At 37.3% G+C, this 23,277-nt stretch overlaps 1 protein-coding gene across 6 annotated transcripts in view; it reads left to right on the forward strand.

Annotated features, from left to right (window-relative positions):
- Positions 1-23,277, forward strand: part of TRIM44 (tripartite motif containing 44) — a 118,947-nt gene that overhangs the window by 40,408 nt on the left and 55,262 nt on the right. For all 6 annotated transcript variants that reach the window (XR_012333519.1, XR_012333520.1, XM_019948347.3 and 3 more), the window contains exons 3-4: positions 9,277-9,516; positions 21,678-21,697. Coding sequence is in view for 4 of the 6 variants with exons in the window: in XM_019948347.3 (XP_019803906.1) it covers positions 9,277-9,516; positions 21,678-21,697 (260 nt within the window). In the remaining 2 variants the exon portion in view is untranslated. The remainder of the gene's footprint in view (positions 1-9,276; positions 9,517-21,677; positions 21,698-23,277) is intronic.

Below are 23,277 nucleotides of genomic sequence, written 5' to 3' on the forward strand. Positions count from 1 at the left end.
GGGTCTGGGGACCCCTGCTGTGGAGGACCCAGGTCCCTCAGGTGTGATTTTCCTGGAGAGCACTACCAGTGCCCTAGGAAGTACTTCAGGGAGGAAGGGGAGATTCTTCTTTTAACCGGAGTGGTTTTACTTTTGGTTCTATATACTTTGGGGTTCTACATTAAAACTTTGGGGCAAGGGAAGTTCTGTGGCTTTAAAAAGATTTGACAGTTACTAGTAGATCCTATTTTAAAAAAGGAATCTTTTACATCACCAGTTTTATCATTCTGTGATATATCCAGCCTTCTGTCTTCCCTGCTTGTGAAGAATTTTCTCTGTGGACATAACTTGTGTGTGGTATACTCAAGAGTATGGGACTGTCACTCTCACCTTTGGGGAGCTGTAGGATAGAGGCTGAAGAAGTTCTAGGAAACCTAGTCAAATGATGTCAGTGGTTCCCAACTAGCAGGTGCTGATGCAAAGGGCCTGCTGCTCATGGAGAACTGTGAAGTTTATAGCAGGATGGAGTTTTAATGATGAGGTGAAATGAAACCTGAAAGGGAGTTTTTGTAAGTTGTTTCATTCCTGCTATTGGTAGGAGTCCTTTCTCCAGAGTACTCAACCTACCACTTGCCTAATCCCCCAGGGTGTCTCTCCTTTGGGCTCTGGATTTAAATAAATGCCGTGACCCAGAATTTGTTCTTGCCATTTTGAGCTAGGTTGGAGAATACCTGTCTGTTGATTAGTAGAGAACTGGAATGAGAAGGCAGCATAAAATTTTTATAGAGTAAATTATTCTGCTTTCAATTCTCATTTGTGGCCTGATCTGTATAAAAATAAATTGCATAAAATAAAGGTTGAAAAACCTGTGTAAAGTAAAGGAAAATAGAGAATTTAATTTTTAAAAACCATGATTTATTCACCTACTGAAGTGTAGTCCCCACCTTTCCTGACTGTAATGTCAACTTCCTAACTTCAAATCACATGTGTATGTGATGTCTAGTAAAATAGGTTGTGAGTCAGTTTTTATTATGCTGTCCATTTTTAGTCACTTGGAAGAGCTTTTCTTAGGAATTCAGAAAAGTTCATGCCTTAGCTAAAACTTCCTAGGTTAGTCTCTAAGAGAAGTTCCTAGGTCTTATAAGACCAAATTTATTTCAAGGGTAGAGATCCACGTCCACTGATAAATGATCACCATAGAGCATAACAGCCTTGAAATATACACACTAAAAATAAAAAGGAATTATATAAATAAACACAAATCACAGTTCTCAATCTGATAAAGAACTTGCCAGGACATTAATAATATTTAACACCCCCCCCCCCTTTTCTTTAGCACCAGGAAGAGTACCTGCAAAGAGTATATGAATTCATGAGGGCTTATGTCACTTAGTCACTTGATATGTGAATGGGTACATGTCCTACAGGCCTTATTTTGAATTGACGTTTTTATGGCAGTGTTACAAAAGGTGCTTAAAGTATCAAGCCTATTTCAATTTTTAAGAGGCTAATAAAAAATGGCCTCATCTTACCCTCTCCTTTAGTCTTTCTCTTTCTCAATCTCCTTTTTAGGTTTTCCCAGTTAGACTTCTCTTCTGACAGACTGTTATAGTGAACAGAGCACCAGACTGGGAGCAAGAAGATTGGAGAACTTTGTGTCTCCTAAAAGATTGCAACTGGGTCTGTTTCCTTATCTGTGAAAGAAAGGGGTTCACTTAGATGACAGCCACTTTCTCTTTTAGCTCTAAAATTCTCTATTGGCTTTTGTCCTTTGGTCTACTGTTCTACCTCTTCCCTGTTTCCTACCTCAGCTACTCAATATGCATAGTTGTTTAAAAGTACTCATAAAATAAATATGGTTATGAGGAAACATTAATAAGTGTAGTTATTGGCAAGATGTGGAGTTTAGAAGTTCTTATTTTGGTAGTTTCTCATTTTGTTTGCCTTATGCCCTAGCCAAATACAGCCTAGAGTCATATTTTAATTATTCTGCATAGTTGTTGCAAAATAAAACAGTAATATATTTTCACCCATCAGAGAGTAAAGATTTAAAGACTTGATGATATCCAATATCAGTAAAGGTGTAGGCAAATGCTTTCACACATTGTTGTGGGAATGTAATTGGTGCATCCTTTTTTGGAGGGCAGTTTGGCAGTATCAGTCAGTAATTTTAGAATATATATAAATTAATTCAGTGACTCCAAAGGTTTCTAAAGAAATTCATGTACGGATATTAAGAGGTATAGCCAATGATGTTCATTGCTGTTCATAAAAGCAAAAAATTGGAAATATCCTGTATTTCCATTAAGAAGGGAAATATTTAATGAATATATTTATCCTTTTCTCTCTCTATATAAATATCCATATCTGTATATACCTGTATCATACAGACATTAAAAATAATACAATGAATGAATTGCTCTGTATGTACTACCATATTTTAAGTAGAAAAGCAAGACACAGAACCATATGTTCACCATGATCCATTTACATAAAAACAACATAATTGTCTGTACACATACAGGTATACCTTGTTCTACTGTACTTCACTTTATTGTGCCTTGCAGATACTGTGTGTCTTACAAATTGAAGGTTTATAGCAACCCTACATCGAGCAGTGCTATTTTTCTAATAGCATTTGCTTACTTCATGTCCCTATGTCACATTTTGGTAATTCTTGTAGTATTTCAAACTTTTTCATTATTATTGTACTTGTTATGTTGATCTGTGATCAGTGATCTTGATGTTACCATTGCAAAAAGATTATGACTTGCTGAAGGCTCAAATGATGGTTAGCATTTTTTAGCAAGAAAGTATTTTTAATTAAGGTATGTACATTTTTGTAGACATAATGCTATTGCATACTTAATAGACTACAGTATAGTATAAACACAACTTTTATATGTACTGAGAAACCAAAAAACTTGTGTGCCTCTGTTTATTATAATATTCATTTTACCGTGGTGGTCTAGAACAGAACCCACAGTGTCTCCAAGGTATGCCTGTATATGAATTGATACATAACTAAAATAGAAAAATGGCTGGAAGGGCATGTATCAAACTGTTAACAGTAATTATCCCCTGAGAAGGAAAAAGGTATTGGGATAGAGAGAGGAGAGGAATTTCTTTTTCTTTTTTTTTTTATATACACCCATCTATTAAATTTTTAAAAAGTAATCATATATTACTGGTATAAACATAAACAAAGGAGAGATTGGAACCAAGATGGCAGAGTAGAAGGACGTGCTCTCACTCTCTCTTGTGAGAACACCAGAATCACAGCTAGTTGCTGGACAGTCATCAACAGGAAGACACTGGAACTCACCAAAAAAGATACCTCACATCCAAAGACAAAGGAGAAGCCACAATGAGATGGTACCAGGGGCGCAATCACAGTAAAATCAAATCCCATAACTGCTGGGTGGGTGACTCACAGACTGGAGAACACTTATACCACAGAAGTCCACCCACTGGAGTGAAGGTTCTGAGCCCCACATCAGGCTTTCCAACCTGGGTTTCTGGCAATGGGAGGAGGAATTCCTAGAGAATCAGACTTTGAAGGCTACTGGGATTTGATTGCAGGACTTCGACAGAACTGGGGGAAACAGAGACTCCACTCTTGCAGGGCACACACAAAGTAGTGTACACATCAGGACCCAGGGGAAGGAGCAGTGACCCCAGGCTAGACTGAACCAGACCTACCTGCCAATGTTGGAGGGTCTCCAGCAGTGGCGGGGGGTGGCTGTGTCTCACCGTGGGGACAAGTACACTGGCAGCAGAAGCTCTGGGAAGTACTCCTTGGCGTGAGCCCTCCCAGAGTCTGCCATTAGCCCCACCAAAGAGCCCCGGTAGGCTCCAGTGTTCGGTTGCCTCAGGCCAAACAACCAACAGGGAGGGAACCGAGCCCCACCCATCAGCAGTCAATCGGATTAAAGTTTTACTGAGCTCTTCCCACCAGAGCAACAGTCAGCTCTACCCACCACCAGTCGCTCCCATCAGGAAACTTGCATAAGCCTCTTAGATAGCCTCATCCACCAGAGGGCAGACAGCAGAAACAAGAACTACAATCCTGCAGCCTGTGGAACAAAAACCACATTCACAGAAAGATAGACAAGATGAAAAGGCAGAGGGCTACGTACCAGATAAAGGAACAAGATAAAACCCCAGAAAAACAACTAAATGAAGTGGAGATAGGCAATCTTCCAGAAAAAGAATTCAGAATAATGATGGTGAAGATGATCCAGGACCTCAGAAAAAGAATGGAGGCAAAGATCGAGAAGATGCAAGAAATGTTTAACAAAGACCTAGAAGAAGAACAAACAAACAGAGATGAACAATACAATAACTGAACTGAAAACGACACTAGAAGGAATCAATAGCAGAATGACTGAGGCAGAACGGATAAGTGACCTGGAAGACAGAATGTGGAATTCACTGCTGTGGAACAGAATAAAGAAAAAAGAATGAAAAGAAATGAAGACAGCCTAAGAGACCTCTGGGACAACATTAAACACAACAACATTCGCATTATAGGGGTCCCAGAAGGAGATGAGAGACAGAAAGGACCCGAGAAAATATTTGAAGAGATTATAGTGGAAAACTTCCCTAACATGGGAAAGGAAATAAGCCACCCAACTCCAGGAAGCGCAGAGAGTCCCAGGCAGGATAAACCCAAGGAGAAACACTCTGGGACACATAGTAATCAAATCGGCAAAAATTAAAGACAAAGAAAAATTATTAAAAGCAGCAAGGGAAAAATGACAAATAACATACAAGGAACTCCCATAAGGTTAACAGCTGATTTCTCAGCAGAAACTCTACAAGCCATAAGGGAGTGGCATGATATACTTAAAGTGATGAAAGGGAAGAACCTACAACCAAGATTACTCTACCCAGCAAGGATCTCATTCAGATTCGATGAAGAAATCGAAAGCTTTACAGACAAGCAAAAGCTAAGAGAATTCACCACCAAACCAGCTCTACAACAAATGCTAAAGGAACTTCTCTAAATGGAATACACAAGAGAAGAAAAGGACCTACAAAAACAAACCTAAAACAATTAAGAAAATGGTAATAGGAACATACATATCGATAATTACCTTAAACGTGAATGGATTAGATGCTCCAACCAAAAGACACAGGCTTGCTGAATGGATACAAAAACAAGACCCACATATATGCTGTCTACAAGAGACCCACTTCAGACCTACCGACACATTCAGACTGAAAGTGAGGGGATGGAAAAAGATATTCCACGCCAACGGAAATCAAAAGAAGGCTGGAGTAGCGATACTCATATCAGATAAAATAGACTTTAAAATAAAGAATGTTACAAGAGACAAGGAAGGACACTGCATAATGATCAAGGGATCAATCCAAGAAGAAGACATAAGAATTATGAATATATATGCACCCAACATAGGAGCACCTCAATACATAAGGCAACTGCTAACAGCTATAAAAGAGGAAATCGACAGTAACACTATAGTACTGGGGGACTTTAACAACACCTCACTTACACCAATGGACAGATCATCCAAAATGAAAATAAATAAGGAAACAGAAGCTTTAAATGACACAATAGACCAGATAGATTTAATTGATATTTATAGGACATTCCATCCTAAAACAGCAGATTATACTTTCTTCTCAAGTGCACACGGAACATTCTCCAGGATAGATCACATCCTGGGTCACAAATCAAGCCTCAGTGAATTTAAGAAAATTAAAATCATCTCAAGCATTTTTTCTGACCACAACGCTACAAGATTAGAAATGAATTACAGGGAAAAACACATAAAAAACACAAACACATGGAGGCTAAACAATATGTTACTAAATAACCAACAAGATCACTGAGGAAATCAAAGAGGAAATCAAAAAATACCTAGAGACAAATGACAATGAAAACATGGTGATCCAAAACCTGTGGGATGCAGCAAAAGCAGTTCTAAGAGGGAACTTTATAGCTACACAAGCCTACCTCAAGAAACAAGAAAAATCTCAAATAAACAATCTGTTACACCTAAAGGAACTAGAGAAAGAAGGACAAACAAAACCAAAAGTTAGCAGAGGAAAGAAATCATAAAGATCAGAGCAGAAATAAATGAAATAGAAACAAAACAGTAGCAAAGATGGATAAAACTAAAAGCTGGTTCTTTGAGAAGATAAACAAAATTGATAAACCATTAGTGAGACTCATTAAGAAAAAGAGGGAGAGGACTCAAATCAATAAAATTAGAAATGAAAAAGGAGAAGTTACAGCAGACACTGTGGAAATACAAAGCATCCTAAGAGACTACTACAGGCAACTCTATGCCAATAAAATGGACAACTGTAGAAAGGTATAACCTTCCAAGACTGAACCAGGACGAAATAGAAAATATGAACAGACCAGTCACAAGTAATGAAATTGAAACTGTGATTAGAAATCTTCCAACAAACAAAAGTCCAGGACCAGATGGCTTCACAGGTGAATTCTATCAAACATTTAGAGAAGAGCTAACAGCCATCCTTCTCAAACTCTTTCAAAAAAATTGCAGAGGAAGGAACACTCCCAAACTCATTCTATGAGGTCACCGTCACCCTGATATGAAAACCAGACAAAGATACTACAAAAAAAGAAAATTACAGGCCAATATCACTGACGAATATAGATGCAAAAATCCTCAACAAAATACTAGCAAACAGAATCCAGCAACACATTAAAAGGATCATACACCATGATCAAGTGGGATTTATCCCAGGGATGCAAGGATTCTTCAATATATGCAAATCAATCAATGTGATACACCATATTAACAAATTGAAGAACAAAAACCATATGACCATCTCAATAGATGCAGCAAAAGCTTTTGACAAAGTTCAACACCCATTTATGATGAAAACTCTCCAGAAAGTGGTTATAGAAGGAACCTATGTCAACATAATAAAGACCATTTACGACAAACCCACAGCAAACATCATACTCAATGGTGAAAAACTGAAAGCATTTCCTCGAAGATCAGGAACAAGACAAGGATGTCCACTCTCACCCTTATTATTCAACATATTTTTGGAAGTCCTAGCCACGGCAGAGAAGAAAAAGAAATAAAAGGAATACAAATTAGAAAAGAGGAAGTAAAACTGTCACTGTTTTGCAGATGAATTGATACTATATATAGAGAATCCTAAAGATGCCACCAGAAAACTACTAGAGCTAATCAGTGAATTTGGTAAAGTTACAGGATACAAAATTAATGCACAGAAATCTCTTGCATTCCTATACACTAATGATGAAAAATCTGAAAGAGAAATTAAGGAACACTCCCATTTACCATTGCAACAAAAAGAGTAAAATACCTAGGAATAAACCTACCTAGGGAGACAAAAAACCTGACGAAAGAAATTAAAGATGATACCAACAGATGGAGAGATATACCATGTTCTTGGATTGGAAGAATCAATATTGTGAAAATGACTATACTACCCAAAGCAATCTACAGATCCAATGCAATCCCTATCAAATTACCAATGGCATTTTTTTATGGAACTAGAACAAAAAATGTTAAAATTTATATGGAGACACAAGAGACCCCGAAGAGCCAAAGCAGTCTTGAGGGAAAAAAAATGGAGCTGGAGGAATCAGACTCCCTGACTTTAGACTATACTCTAAAGCTACAGTAATCAAGACAATATGGTACTGGCACAAAAACAGAAACATAGGTCAATGGAACAAGACAGAAAGCCCAGAGGTGAACCCATGCACCTATGATCAACTAATCTATGATAAAGGAGGCAAGGATATACAATGGAGAAAAGACAGTCTCTTCATTAAGTGGTGCTGGGAAAACTGGATGTAAAAGAATGAAATTAGAACAGTCTCTAACACCATACACAAAAATAAACCCAAAATGGATTAGAGACCTAAATGTAAGACCGGACACTATAAAACTCTTAGAGGAAATCATAGGAAGAACACTCTTTGACATAAATCACAGCAAGATCTTTTTTGATCCACCTCCTAGAGTAATGGAAATAAAAACAAAAATAAACAAATGGGACCTAATGAAACTTCAAAGCTTTTGCACAGCAAACGAAACCATAAAGAAGACGAAGACACCCGTCAGAATGGGAGAAAATATTTGCAAACGAATCAATGGATGAAGGATTAATCTCCAAAATATATAAACAGCTCATGCAGCTCAATATCAAAAAAAGAAACAACCCAATGCAAAAATAGGCAGAAGACCTAAATAGACATTTCTCCAAAGAAGACATACAGATGGCCAAGAAGCACATGAAAAGCTGCTCAACATCACTAATGATTAGAGAAATGCAAATCAGAACTACAATGAGGTATCACCTCACACCAGTTAGAATGGGCATCATCAGAAAATCTACAAACAACAAATGCTGGAGAGGGTGTGGAGTAAAGGGAACCCTCTTGCACTGTTGGTGGGAATGTAAATTGATAGAGCCACTATGGAGAACAGTATGGAGGTTCCTTAAAAAACTAAAAATAGAATTACCGTGTAATCCAGCAATCCCACTACTGGGCATATACCCAGAGAAAACCATAATTCAAAAAGACACAGGCACCCCAGTGTTCATTGCAGCACTATTTACAATAGCCACGTCATGGAAGCAACCTAAATGCCCATCGACAGACGAATGGATAAAGAAGAAGTGGTACATATATACAATGGAATATTACTTAGCCATAAAAAGGAACGAAATTGGGTCATTTGTTGAGACGTGGATGGGTCTAGAGACTGTCATACAGAGTGAAGTAAGTCAGAAAGAGAAAAACAAATATCGTGTATTAACGCATATATGTGGAACCTAGAAAAATGGTACAGATGAACTGGTTTGCAGGGCAGAAATAGAGACACAGATGTAGAGAACAAACTTATGGACACCAAGGTGGGGGAGAGCCGTGGGGTGGTGGTGGTCGTGGTGTGATGAATTGGGAGATTGGGATTGACATGTATACACTGATGTGGATAAAACTGATGACTAATAAGAACCTGCTGTATAAAAGAATAAATAAAATTCAAAAAATAAATAAAGGAAAAAGTAAAAAGGAAGGATAAGGAATTACTTCCTAAAGAATGAAAAAGGTAAGAAAGATTAGTGGGAAATTCATCAACGATATTAGAGGAGCATTGTTCAGAGGATATTCCCAAAACTTCAGGATCCCTTAGGGCCCATGGTTTGTTTGTGTTTTGGTCAGGACTGCCTAGCACTTACAATAATAGCTCTACTCTTCCATTTCTTTGTGTGTCCAACTTACTCTTAATTGTCTGTTTTCTACAGGTAACCCGGGACCAGATGAAGGTGTTTATACAGCAGGAATTTAAGAAAGTTCAAAAAGTGATTGCTGATGAGGAGCAGAAGGCCCTTCATTTAGTGGACATCCAGGAAGCAATGGCCACAGCTCATGTGACTGAGATACTGGCAGACATCCAGTCCCATATGGATAGATTGATGACTCAGATGGCCCAAGCCAAGGAACAACTTGATACCTCTAATGAATCAGCTGAGCCAAAGGCAGAGGTAAAGGAGAATGCCTATAATAATTAGCACAAGAAATAGGCAGAAACTGACTGCCATGTTTGTTAATTCTGGAAATTCCCCCATTTGGTCCCTAAACATGAATAGATTGAAAGCTTAGATAGTGCATAAGTGTTTAGATTGGTGTGTAAACCAGTTTGGAAGTATTGGCTGTTAGGGCCTGTGCTCAGCAATTAGGCCTAGCAGAATATTTGTACACCATGACTTAAAGGAGTATAGTCAGTGGGGCAAATACTATTCACAGTTAATAAGGGAAGCCAGAAATCACAGCCGGAGAAGAGGGCAATTGACAGATCCCTAGTTGTGAAATGAGCCTATAAATATGGGCTGAGTGAGAGTAAGTCAGGAAGTGGAGCATAAAGCAGGCCAAAATAAAAGATTTTGGGCTGATTCTGTGAATAGTAAAAAGGTGCCTCAGGCTGGCTTTTATATGGAGCTAACTGCATAAATTGGGGGCATGACTGTTAGATTAAGAGAGGCATGTGGGCTAGAGCATTGTGAGGATCAAAAAAAGTATGAATGAAAGACACAAGATGAATGTTGAATCACTGTTTTAGTCATTACATTCATTGTTATTTTGTAATAGGAATAAAAGAATGTTAGATATTTTACCAAACAACATATTCAGGCATTTAGAATATTAATAAAAAAAGAAAATTTAAGGTGGCCATTTTTAAAAAATATAAAACTTATATTTCAGCCATTGGGGAGAAGCTATTGTTTATGAGGTTTCATACCATTATGTTGAAAATTCTGGTCAAGCTTATACCAGATAGGTTTAGGGTAGGCCCTTCTAGAAGGAAACATAGGAGAGTCCTGTGAAGTTTCTAGGACAGCTGCTGACTCAATGAGCTCAGCCTTAACTAACAGTTTTGCCTCGGCCCAGGAAAGCCTAGCCACAGAATAAACCAGTCAGCAGAAGAGCCACGGTACAATCCAGGAGGCGGGTACTGTCTTTGCTGTCCTGACAGGAAACGTAGGAGACCATTGGACAGTTATCTGCTCCACTCATCCAGGGTTCTTGATTGATTTTCATCACTGTGTGAAAGGAATAGAATAGCTCTTGTTCTTTTTATTTCATCCTCCTCAGAATTAACAAAGTGTGTGCCTAAATAAGTTTCTAGATAGGCAAGAGAGCATGTTATATTTATCATTTCATTTAATCCTTATTTCAGCACTCATTGTCTCCATTTTACAGATGGGCTATTGAGATGCTGAGAAGTGCAGTCATTGACTCAGTGTCATTTAGTTAGCAGAAAAGAGAGACAGGATTCAGTCCATCCTGTTCCCATGCCTGTGCTTTTTCCCTACTATATGCTGTATATCGAACATCCCGTTTATATCTGTGGGAAGAATAAGGATAATCAGTGCTCTAGGCAGCCTTGCATTCCTAAGACCTTCTGCTCTGTGGAGGTGGTCACTTTGTGTCTTTTTTAAAAATTAATTAATTAATTTAAAATATTTTGTTTAATATTGGAGTAGATTTTGTGTCTTAAAAAGTTCAACCTTAACTCAAGGGATCATTGGCATAACTGTCCCCAATTCCCCTCAGATTGGACCTTCCACATTTATTCTGTGTGTTGATTAGGTTGTTTTTTCAAAAATAAAGATTTCATTTTTAAAGACATCTCCCTCTCTTTTATTTTCATTTCAAATAATGGATTTAGTCCTTCCCCAACATTAACTGTCCTTTAAAGTACTTCAGTGACTCAACTGCACTATCCTTGTTAACTCTGATGGAATTACTGTCAGGGATATAAAGATGACAAGGACTAAGTACCAGGCGATGGACAAAATAAGCTATTAACAATGAGAAGTAGCATACATCTGGCTAGAGCTTTTACCCAGAGCTGTTATTATCTAATAGCCTCTCGTTCCAGCTAATCTGTTAACTTATTGATCAGAGCAAATTTCCAGTACCTCTCTTTCACTCAACAGAATTCTTTTCTTCTCTTTGCATGGTATAGATTTTTTTAAATTACCTGTATTTTTAATTTAATCAGAAGATCCCCGCACAAGATTTTATTGTGAAAATTTTCAAATGTACAGCAAAGTTGAAAGGAGTTTTTACAGATTACACCCATATACCTGCACCAAGATTCTGCCACTAACAATTTACTATACTGATTCATTTTATATATATAGCCATCTTTCCAACCTTCTACTCTTCAATACATCTTATCTTTGCATTTGAAAACAAATTGCATCTTCTGGTTCTGAACAAGATGGAGTAAATGCATTTCATTTTACTCTTTCCATTAATCACAGTAAAAATTTCTGGACAAAATACTAAGTCACCTACCAGAAGACTCTCAAAAGTGGAGGAAAGATGGCAGACCGACCAGGGACCTTGGGATATGAGGAGCCACACAGCAATGAGTACCCCGGGGGGAGGGTTTCTTGCTTCCTGTATATCCTGGCCTGGGTGCCCTGCAAACTGGAAATGCTAATGAGCATAGGCAAAAAGAACGTCTCCAAGAAAAACCTGCTCTCTAGCCAAAGGACTGGGAAAAGGGCAGTTCAGCTGAAGAGAAACCTTTTAATAATACCTGCATATTCTGGCAGTGAATCCCTTCCCAGCCCCAATTGGCACCACAGTAGTGGAGTCTATTTTATACCCTCACCTATAGCAATGAGGTGTCACTTTTTTCTCCATGGAGCCTTTAGGTAAAAGTCTAACTTCTACCTGCCCCTCTCAGAAGTGAATGGTGCCCACCTCCCATGGAGCCTGAAGGTGGGACTCTGACTTATACCCCTCCCCCACAGTAATAGGAAGGGAATAACAGCCCACCCCTATGGGGACTGTGGATGGAGCTTTAACTCCTCCCTTCCACCCCTGCATTAACTAGGTAAAGCCCCTCCCCAGCTGAGTCAGTGGGTGGATTCATACCATCCCCTTTTACTGTGTAGTGATGAGTTTGTGCCCTTCCTCCTCCTGAGCTAACACTAGTGGAGACTATAGAGTCTCCATTGGAGCACTGTCACCTGAGGGAGGTGACCAGAATGGCACTGCAGAAGCTTTATAAACTCAATTGACATTTGAACCATAAGCCACAAAAGTGGTCTAGGACATGTGTTCTGACCTAAATAGGTTGACTACCTGCTAGAATAGAAGATTTAAACAGGAACCAGGTCTTATAATGTCCAGGATACAGTCCATAGTTACTCATCATACCAAGAACCAATGAAATCTCAACTCTAATGAGAAAGAAAATCAGTAGATGCCAACACCTACATAGGGTGACATAGTATTTGGAATTATCAGACAAGGATTTTAAAGTCACTATTATAAAAATGTCTCAATAATCAATAACAAACTGGAAACAAATGAAAAATTTAAAAAATCAGCAAAGAAATAGAAGATATAAAGAAAGACCAAATGAAATTTTAGAACTGCAAAATAGTGACTGACATAAAAATTTCACTGGACTGACTCAATGGCAAATTGGAAATGACAGAGGAAAGAATCAGTGAATTTGAAGACAGATCAATAGACATCCAATCTGAACAACCAAGAAAAAAGATTGAAAAATAATTGAATTGAGTCTCAGGGACCTATGGGACAATGAAGAAAGATCTAACATACATGTCACTTGTACAGTAAGGGGAGGAAAAGGAATACAGAGCTAAAAAAAATTCAAGAAATAATGGCTCAATACTCCTAAAATTTGATTGAAAAACATAAACCTAGAGATTTAAGAAGCTGAGTGAACCCAAGTGAGATAAATCTAAGAAATCCATACCCAGACACATCAAAGTTAAACTCCCAAAAACTAAGGACAAATAAAAAATCTTGAAAGCAGAGTAGCCAGAGAGGAATGACACATTAGATATGGGGAACAATAATTCAAATGAATGTGGTATATGTAAGATTTTCTTCTGTAGCCATTGAAATGATTAAGTGGGTTTTCTCCATTATTCTGTTGTGATGGTTGATTACATTGGTTAATTTTACAATATTAAATCAACCTTTCATTCCTGAGATAAACTCCCACTTGATCATTAATGTATTATCTGGGTTCAATTTATTAATATTTTGTTAGAGATTTTTATGTCTGTGTTCAAAGAGGGATATTCATTTGTAAATTTGTATTTTTATAATGCAATTGTCAGGCTTTAGGATTGTCAGGTATTAGGATTATGCTCGCCTCAGAAAACAAGCTGAGAAGTATTTCCTCCTCATCTGTTTTCTGTAAGAGTTTATGTAAGATTGATGTTATTTCTTCCTTAAATATTTGATAGAATTTACCAGCAAAACAATCTGTCCTGGAGTTTATGTGAAGGTTTTTGATAACCAATTCAGTTTATTTAATATAGAACTAGTCAAATTTTTTCATTTTATATTGATTTAAAATTTTCAAAATTTGTATTAGCTGTAATTTTCAAGGAATTTGTCATTTTCATCTAAGTTGTTTTAGTTTCTAGTATAAAGTTGTTTATAGTATTTTCATATCATTTTTTAACTGTCTGTAGCCTCTGATGTGTCTATAGCCATCTTTCATTTCCGTTAACTGATAATTTGTGATCTTCCCCCTTTTCTCCTTGATCAGCCTAACTTGTATTTTATTAATTTTATTGGTCTTTTTAAAGAATTAACTTTTGGATTTGTTAATTTCACTCTTTGTTTTCTATTTTGTTTACACCTGCTTTTTTTTTTTTTAACTTGAGTTTACCCTTTTTTTGTTTTTGTTTAAGAATTAACTTGTTATCATCTATACTTTTTTTTTTTTTTTTTGGCTGTGTTGGGTCTTTGTTGCTGTGCGTGGGCTTTTCTGTAGTTGCAGTGAGTGGGGGCTACTCTTCATTGTGGTGCGCGGGCTTCTCATTGGGTGGCTTCTCTTGTTGCAGAGCATGGGCTCTAGGCGTGCAGGCTTCAGTAGTTGTGGCACTTGGGCTCTAGGGCACGGGCTCAGTAGTTGTGGTGTACAGGCTTGGTTGCTCTACGGCATGTGGGGTCTTCCCAGAGCAGGGCTTGAACCCGTGTCCCCTGCATTGGTAGGCGGATTCTTAACCACTGCGCCACGAGGGAAGCCCTACCTTGTTTTTTTATCTAGCTTCATAGATCACAGATTTTACTACTTTCTTCTTTTATGTAAACTTTTAGAGCAGTACATTTCCCTCTAATTGCTGCTGTAGTTGAATCATACAACTTTGGTTATGTTGTGTTTTCATTATCGTTCAACTTGAAATATTTTTTCATTTACCATGTGATTTCTTCTTTTTGCTCATTGATTATTTAGGAGTATATTGTTTAGTTTCTAAATATTAGGGATTTTCCTACGTTATCTTATTGTTACTCATTTCTAATTTAGTTCCGTTGTGATCAGAGAACCTATTCTGAATGATTTCCGTCTTCTAACACTTAACTGAGATTTGCTTTATGGCCCAACATATGGTCTTGGTGAATGCATATGTGCACCTGAAAAGAATATGTATTCTGTAGTTTGAGGTAGTGTTCTACTAAATATCAATTAGGTGTTCAGATGATATATGTTTTTACTGATTTTTATGTCTACTTCTATCAACTGCTGAGAGAGGGATGTTTAATTTCCAAGTATGATTAGGGTTTATCTATTCCTTTCTTTAATTCTGTCAACTTTTCTTTAGATATTTTGAAGCGCCATCATTAAGCAAATACATATTTATGATTGTTACATCTTCCTGATGAACCAACAACCCTTTAATCATTATGAACATTCCCTTTTTCTCTGATAATACTCTTTGTCTTGATAACAGTTTTATCTAATGTTAGTAGAGCCAATCTACTGTTTTTGTGGTTTATCTCTTTCCATCCATTTGCTTTCAGTCTGTCTGTATTGTTAAATTATGTCTCTGACAGACAGCCTATAGCTGGGTCTTAGTCATTTATCCATTCTGATAATCTCTGCCTTTTAATTCAAGTGTAATGTCCATTAACATTTAATGTTATTCTTAATATGGTTAAATTTAGGTCTGCCATTTTACAATTTGTTTTCTGTTTGTTCTTCTGTTTTTGTTCCTCTCATTGTCTTTTCCTGCTTTCTTTTGGATTTTTGAAACATTTATTTGAATTCCATTGTTATATAGCCATTGGCCTTTTAGCTCTGTTACTTTGCATTAATTTTTAGTGGTTTCCATAAGGATTATAATATAGATCCTTAAATTTTCAGCCTACTTAAAACTAATATTGAACCACTTCACATAAAATGTAGATAGCTTGAAATTGTATAGACCAACTGACCCTCTTTCCATATCCTTTATGTTATAGTTGTCACATGTATATAATCTACATATGTTACAAACACTGCAAGACAGTTATAATTTTAGCTTAAAGCTATATGCTTTTAAAGAAATTAAGAAGGAAAAAAGATAATTTCATATCTGTGTGTGTGTGTATATATATATATAGTTTTTAAGCAAGTTTGTAATAATAGTTGCATAACTCTAAATTTACTTAAAGTTATTTATATACACTTAAAACAGGTAATTTTATGGTATTATACCTCAATAAAGCTGATAAAAACAATGCGTCTAGATATCCCACCTGCCCAAGTGCTATTTGCCTTTGATTCATGAAGATTATTCTAAAACCAGAACATTAACACAGTGTATCTGTTTTAAGAAACCTTTAGGATAGATGAATTTGATTAGGTCAAGTAGAATCACAGAGTTTCTGGTTGAAGGAGTCCAAAGATTACAAGGTTTCCTGGTGACATTTTTTTTTGAAATGCGTTTTAAATAAATCTTTTTTGGTCATCTTATAGAATATAGGGTAGGGGAAGAGTTTCAATACCAGTTCTATGTCCTGTGGTCTTTCTTCTCTTCAATAAGATGTGGTCTTTCCCCTCTTCAAATAACTAAAGTTATTTCTTTTTTAATCATTATAAAACGTTTAGAACTCTTAGACACAGCAGAAAATAAATATAACACACTAACTTGATAGTTGTCATTGGGTGTTATATTTATTCTATTTTTTAATTGTGTGTGTGTGTGTGTATGTGTTTCCCCAGCTTTATTGAGATATTGTTGACATATAACATATGTAAGTTTAAGGTGTACAATGTGATGATTTGATACGTGTATATATTGCAAAATGATTACCCCAGTAAAGTTAGTTAACACCTTCATCCTCATGCCATTTTTTTCTTAATGTCATATTTTCAGTTTTCTTCATATTATTAGAAATCCTTCATAAACATAATGTTCGAACCCTGAACCAGTGATACAAATTTGACTTTTACCTCATTTTAAGTTATTTCCAGCTTCTTATTGTCATTTATAACATTGTAGTGAATGTTTTAGTTTATAAATCATAAGTAATTATTGAGTCAAAGGTATGTACATTTTTAGGCTTGTGCGTATTTATAAACTGTCCATAGAACAATTATATCAGTGTGTATTTTTATCACCAGTTTTTAAAATCTCTCATTTTTTGCCTGAATTTAGTTATATCTTTTATAAAACTCTTTGCCAAAGTCAAGTATTTTAAAAATGTGTCTTTATTTTTACTTGCATATCATGAGAATTTCCATCTTTTGTCTAGTTTTGAGAGAAGAGTACTGAGCTGCAGTGAGATAATCTTAGAAGAAGTTAGTTTAAGCATTAAAAATGATACATGAATACCCTAAACATTTATTTTAAACTTGAAATAAAGATCTGTATATTTTTTTGATTCCAAGTCAGGGTCTTTTCTTTGAGAATATGGGTTTGCTGTTTGGAGTGGAGTGTCATATTTCTGGCATTAACCATACCCATGCTCTATCATTTGTAAGGTCCAATTTCAGTCTCTCTATAAGTGAGGAGGATAACATTTGAAGAAAGTGGAATGTAGAATCCTAGACTTTTTAAATGCCATTTTAAAAATTGAAGTATAGTTGATTTACAATGTTGTGGTAGTTTCAGATGTATAGCGAAGTGTTCAGTTATATTCTTTTTCAGATTCTTTTCCGTTACAGGTTATTACAAGGTATTGAATATAGTTCCCTGAGCTCTACAGTCAGTCCTTGTTTATTTTATATATTAGTACTGTATATCTGTTAATCCCAAACTCCTAATTTATCCCTCCCCACCCCTTTCCCCTTTAGTAACCATAAGTTTGTTTTCTATGTCTGTGAGTTCGTTTCTGTTTTGTAAATAAGTTCATTGGTATCATTTTTTTAGGTTCCACATATAAATGATATCATATGATATTTGGCTTTCTCTGTCTGACTTACTTCACTTAGTATGATAATCTCTAAGTCCATCCATGTTGCTGCAAATGGCATTATTTCATTCTTTTTATGGCTGAGTGATAGTCCATTGTGTGTGTGTGTGTGTGTGTGTGTGTGTGTGTGTGTGTGTGTGTGTGTGTATATGCCACATCTTCTTTATCCATTTATCTGTTGATGGACACTTAGGTTGCTTCCATGTCTTGGCTATTGTAAATAGTGTTGCTGTGAACATTGGAGTGCATATATCTTTTCGAATTAATATTTTCATCTTTTCTGGATGTATGCCCAGGAGTGGGTTTGTTAGATCATATAGTAACTCTATTTTTAGTTTTTTAGGGAACCTCCATACTGTTCTCCATAGTGGCTGTACCAATTTATATCCCCACCAACAATGTAGGAGGATTCCCTTTTCTCCACACCCTCTTCAGCATTTATTATTTGTAGACTTTTTAATGATGGTCATTCTGACCAGTGTGAGGTGTTAGACTTTTATACTTTATATTTTCTAATATTTTGCATGTGTCTCACCTACATCAAAATTGACAGCAATTGTTAAGTAATTCATCTTTATTGACTGCTTTGGAAGCATTCAACTTAATTTTCATGGAAGCACCAACTCATGGAGCAACAGTTATCTCTTGCACTCATTTTTTGTTATTTAGTAAAACATGTCATCATAATTACAAGTTCCATTGATATAAGCAGGCTTAGGAGCAAACTTGTTTGATTCTTGGTGAACATACATCTTCATTGGTGGAAGTAGAAATGGAAGGTTGTACTAGATAGAGTGTAACCTAACAGCCAAGAGCACTCAGGATATTTTACAGAGGGAGCTGGGAGCATTGCTTAATCTAACAAGTCATTGAAATGGAAGTTGTTGTTTAACAGACTTTCAGTTCTAATACTCTCTGAAATCAGAATTTACTTGTAATGGGGGTAGAAATTAATGTTAAATCCTATTTATATCTTGCCCTCTCTTCTTTTCCTCTCTTGAATAATTATTTACTATATGCCTTGTGCTGTGCTAGGTGTAGAGAATAAAGAGATGAACAATATACAGTTTCTATTCTCAAGGAGCTGAAATCCAAAGAGGGAGACACTGTATGGTGCTATCATTGTCAGTTTTCTGCTTTAAGAACTAGCCCAGAAATGTGACCTATACAGATGTGGAGGACAGAGTAGGGTTACTCCACTCAATCTGTCAGGAAAATTTTCCGAGTGAGGCTTGACCTTAAAGGATGGATGGGAATTAACTAGGATCTCAGAATAGGGATGTGCATTTCAGGTAGTGAGGAGAGTATGGGCACACCTTTTACAAGCAAGATTAGCAATCCTCTGAATGTCTGCTGACCTGTTCAGAATTGCCTTATAATTATATGTGTGTATATTCTTTCATTCATTTCTTCATAAGTGAAACTCTCACCTTGGTTTTCCCCATGCTTTGTGATAGTGATTATTATTTTTGAAAATAACCACTTACCTATAAGCAGCAGAAATGGATGAATGTAAAGCAAAGTCTTGTATTCCATCTTCTCTGTTTTTCCCCACTCTCCCTAGAAATGTTATTAATTAACATTTCAGGGAAGTACAGTAATGACCACCATTTGTTGAACACTTATGCTAGATACTTACGTAATGTTTTATACATATTTTCTCACTTATTTTAATCCATATAGCCACCCTGTCAGGTAAGAATTAGGATTTCCATGTGTAGATGAGGAAACTGAACCTTGGGAAAGTTAAGTAAATTCCCAAAAGCTTCACTGTTGGAATTGACGAACCAGAATTTGAAGCCATGTTTCTCTAACTCAGAAAGCCTGTCTCTTAACCATTGTACCAAGATATGTGATTGTGAGGACTTGCTGTAAATCATGGAAGAAGGTTCGGATACTTTTTCCCATACAGTTCTCCTAGATAATTATGTTTTAAAATCCAAAGATAATTTAAAAATTGTGTTGAGGTTTAATTATGTCATTGATAGTTAATGTAACTCATATTAAATTTAAATTATATGAATTTTTCTCACTAGATTATAGTTCCCATGAAATGTGCCAGTCAAGTAAACTGCAGAGGTTTATGTCCCCTCCTTCCACCACTTGCCCCACTTCTCTTTCATTAGATGATTAGCGCCCTCACGAATACTGCAAATTCTTAACAGTCTACTAAAAATGCCTTTATCCAACCTCCGGTGTACTGAATATAATCTGTTACAAATCACCTTCTTGGCTGCCAGGGCCCTTTATAGGCCTGTGCCCTGGCAATCTCCCTTTACCTCTGTTGCATTCCCAGCCCCTCAGCCCCACACCACTGCCACCTCCACATCCCCTGCCCAAGACACACACGTATACATCCCCGTACTCTAGTTTCACAGAACTCAGAATTCCTTAAACCTACATTTTTTTAAACTGCTGTGCCTTTGCTCTTGCTACTCCAGTGCTCTTCCCATTTATCTTCTGTTGGCCTGGGAAAATCCTGCTTATCCCTCAAGTGACAGTATATATGTCACCTTCTCTGTAAAGCCTTCTCCCCCTTCTCCAGGAGAGGCAGTGTTTATCACTTCCTCAGCATTCAGTTTATGTCTTTGGTAGCACCCTTAAGACATTTAGTCATAGTTCATTTTCTGTCTGTTTCCCCTGCTCCGGAATGGGAGCTCCTAGAAGGATAGATCATTATGGGTGTTTTATCTTTTACCCTCAGCACCCGCACGTAATAGCTTCTTAATGAATCATACTGAATTGTTAGTGATATTGATAATAACCTTTATTAAGTGCATTCTGTATCTTAGGCACTGTGCTTGACATTTGTGCACATTATTTCACTTAATCCTCATACTCATCCTGTGTTATAGGGACAATTTTTACCCCTATTTTACAAATTAGAAAACTGTAGTTAAGAGAGGCAAAATAATTTGACCAGGGTAACACAGCAAGCAATAATGGAGTCAAGATTTGAATCCAGTGTCTGACTCCAGAGCTCATTCTCCTTTATACCTTACCTATAGAATCATCCAATCAGTCCATCCATCAATCAAATAAGTTGTCTGGGGAGTTATCTCCAACTAGGAGATACAGTCTATTGAAACCAATCCTGAATGACTAAAGAGGAGGATGTAAAAGATGCTCTGTCCCCAAAAGGATGAGTGAGGTCCCTTGGAAAAGGCTTGAGTGTCATTTGAAAAATCTGGTTTGGTCCGAAAAAGAGGCTCAAAGAAATCTGCTGTGATCACTGTTAAAGTTAGGCTCACAGAATACAGTACCTGGTAAAATTGCCCTCACACATTGTTTTTGTAAAGAGTGAATGAGAAAAAGAAAAAAGTCATTGTTTGGCTGAAGAATGATGTGGATCATCAAACGTCAGAACTGTCCTTTTACAAAGGAGAAGACCAAGGTCCAGATTAATTAGTTAATCGGCTTGCCCAAGAGCACATAGCTAATAAATAATGGAGCTTGGAGTAGAATTCCAATTTCCTGAGTCCCAGTTCGGAGCCTTTTGCACCATAGTGTGCTCTACATTAGAGTTTTTCTGCGTTCTTGTTTGGAGAAAAAAAATGCTAGGCCAAGGCAGAGGTGAGTCTTTTAGGGAAACAGCTTGATGCTTTTGGAGCTGGTCAGCTTTTGCTTAAGACCTGCTGCTATTTTGGGCTGTCAGTTTGCTCAGAACTAAATACTGCCAGCCATACAAATAAAAAGGCAAGGCTATTATTTAGGCCTCCTAGGTCTATGCATTCACCTCTCTGCTTACAAGGGCAAATTATTAGTTCATCTCTGCTGGGCGGTTTGAACATTGGGTTATATTAGCCCTTGTCTTAGCCCTTAGATGTCTACTGGCTTGTCTCTGTTACAATAAATGTACAAGCCTTGCTTTCGGGTTGGGAGGGAAGAGGGAAAAGAAAGAAATCTAAATCAGTCTCTACTGATCCTGATTTCTTATGCTGTTTCTTTCTCTTTCTTTCAGGGCGACGAGGAAGGACCCAGGTAAGATCACATTATTGTTGTTTGTCTGTTCTCAGAATTGAAGTAGAGTGACATTTGTGGCCTTCTAATGCCCCCGTGAAATATGACCAGCCAAGGACCAGCACAGAAAAGGGATCTCCATCTTATTCCAGGGCTTTGAAGATCTTATTTTGTAAGATTCCCATCTCCCTCCCCATCTATGCCATTTCCTGTCTGTAACCTTCAGATAAAGATAGTCTTTAAAGTATGTAATGACAGTAACTTTGCTTTATTCTGTAGCACCTTCAGAATACCTTGTTGAAACAAGTAGGTACTATATTTGAATGGTAATTAGGTATCAGGTAGACTGAATAGGTAAACTTTTGCATTGTTCTTTCTTGATTGGAATTGGATTGCCTTTTTTTTTTTTTTCTTTTAATGGACTCTGGTTTCAATATTCTTTATTTCTGACCTGTAACATCCTTGGGTCTGACTCAAGACACCTATACAGTGAATCTGAGGTCATAGGTATACAAAACTTTGTTTAGGAAAAAAAAAATGTTTCTTTGTGCTTCTGTTTCACCACATGAAATTTAAAAGTGCATTTTATCATTGCCTCAGGCTTGTAGTGAACCTGGACTTTAGTTTACTTACCTTTGCTGTCTTTCTGCTCAGGCAGTGAGAACAAGCTCTAGGAAATGCTATAGCTATGCTGTGAACACAATCAAGGGGCATTTGTACAAAGTAAAATGCCGTGTCCAGTTGGGTCCCCTCTGTCATGTAGGATCCAGGACTGTTAAGTCTGGGAGGTATCAGAACATTCATCCAGGCCACAGCTATTCAAACTTTAGTTTTAGTAGAAACACCTTTTTTTCAAATGGGCTTTAAGTAGAACTCCAATGTATGCAAAACATTTTTTTTGTTTGGTTAAAGTTGGGGCCACATCTACTGGTGAAACTTCTCTCTTCCTTCCAATAGAGCCTGAGGGGCTGCTGCAGAAACCTAGGGTTCCTGAGAACTCAGTTTGAAAATCACTTATCTAGGGCTTCCCTGGTGGCGCAGTAGTTGAGAGTCCGCCTGCCGATGCAGGGGACGCGGGTTCGTGACCCGGTCCAGGAAGATCCCACATGCTGCGGAGCGGCTGGGCCCGTGAGCCATGGCCACTGAGCCTGCGCGTCCGGAGCCTGTGCTCCGCAACGGGAGAGGCCACAACAGTGAGAGGCCTGTGTACCGCAAAAAAAAAAAAAAAAAAGAAGATCACTTATCTAATTCAAGCTTCTCATTGAAAGAAGCTTAATGAGTTGTCCAAGGTTACCTTACTGGAGCCAGGATTTGGCCCTTTGGTTTTATTTACAAATCAACAAATACAGTTTCTTCTTTTTCCTTTCTCCCTCCCCATATCCTGATCCTCTCTCTTAGTGCCAAATGTTAGTGCCAAAAGCATCTCCTGCTGCTTCCTTCCCTTGAGAACTGTAGTTCTCAGCCTAGATCTTGTTCCTTGTCCTCTGTGGCTAAAGCTACAGGCATCCCGCTTTAAACCTGCAGAGCTTCAGGGAATCCCTTTAAATTCCATCCTCCCCCCATTCTCAGGAACAGGCTCCCTTTATGTTGTGGTTCATTTT

The sequence above is a fragment of the Tursiops truncatus genome, chromosome 8 (assembly GCF_011762595.2).
Source record: "Tursiops truncatus isolate mTurTru1 chromosome 8, mTurTru1.mat.Y, whole genome shotgun sequence".
In the NCBI taxonomy this organism is placed as follows: Eukaryota; Metazoa; Chordata; class Mammalia; order Artiodactyla; family Delphinidae; genus Tursiops; species Tursiops truncatus.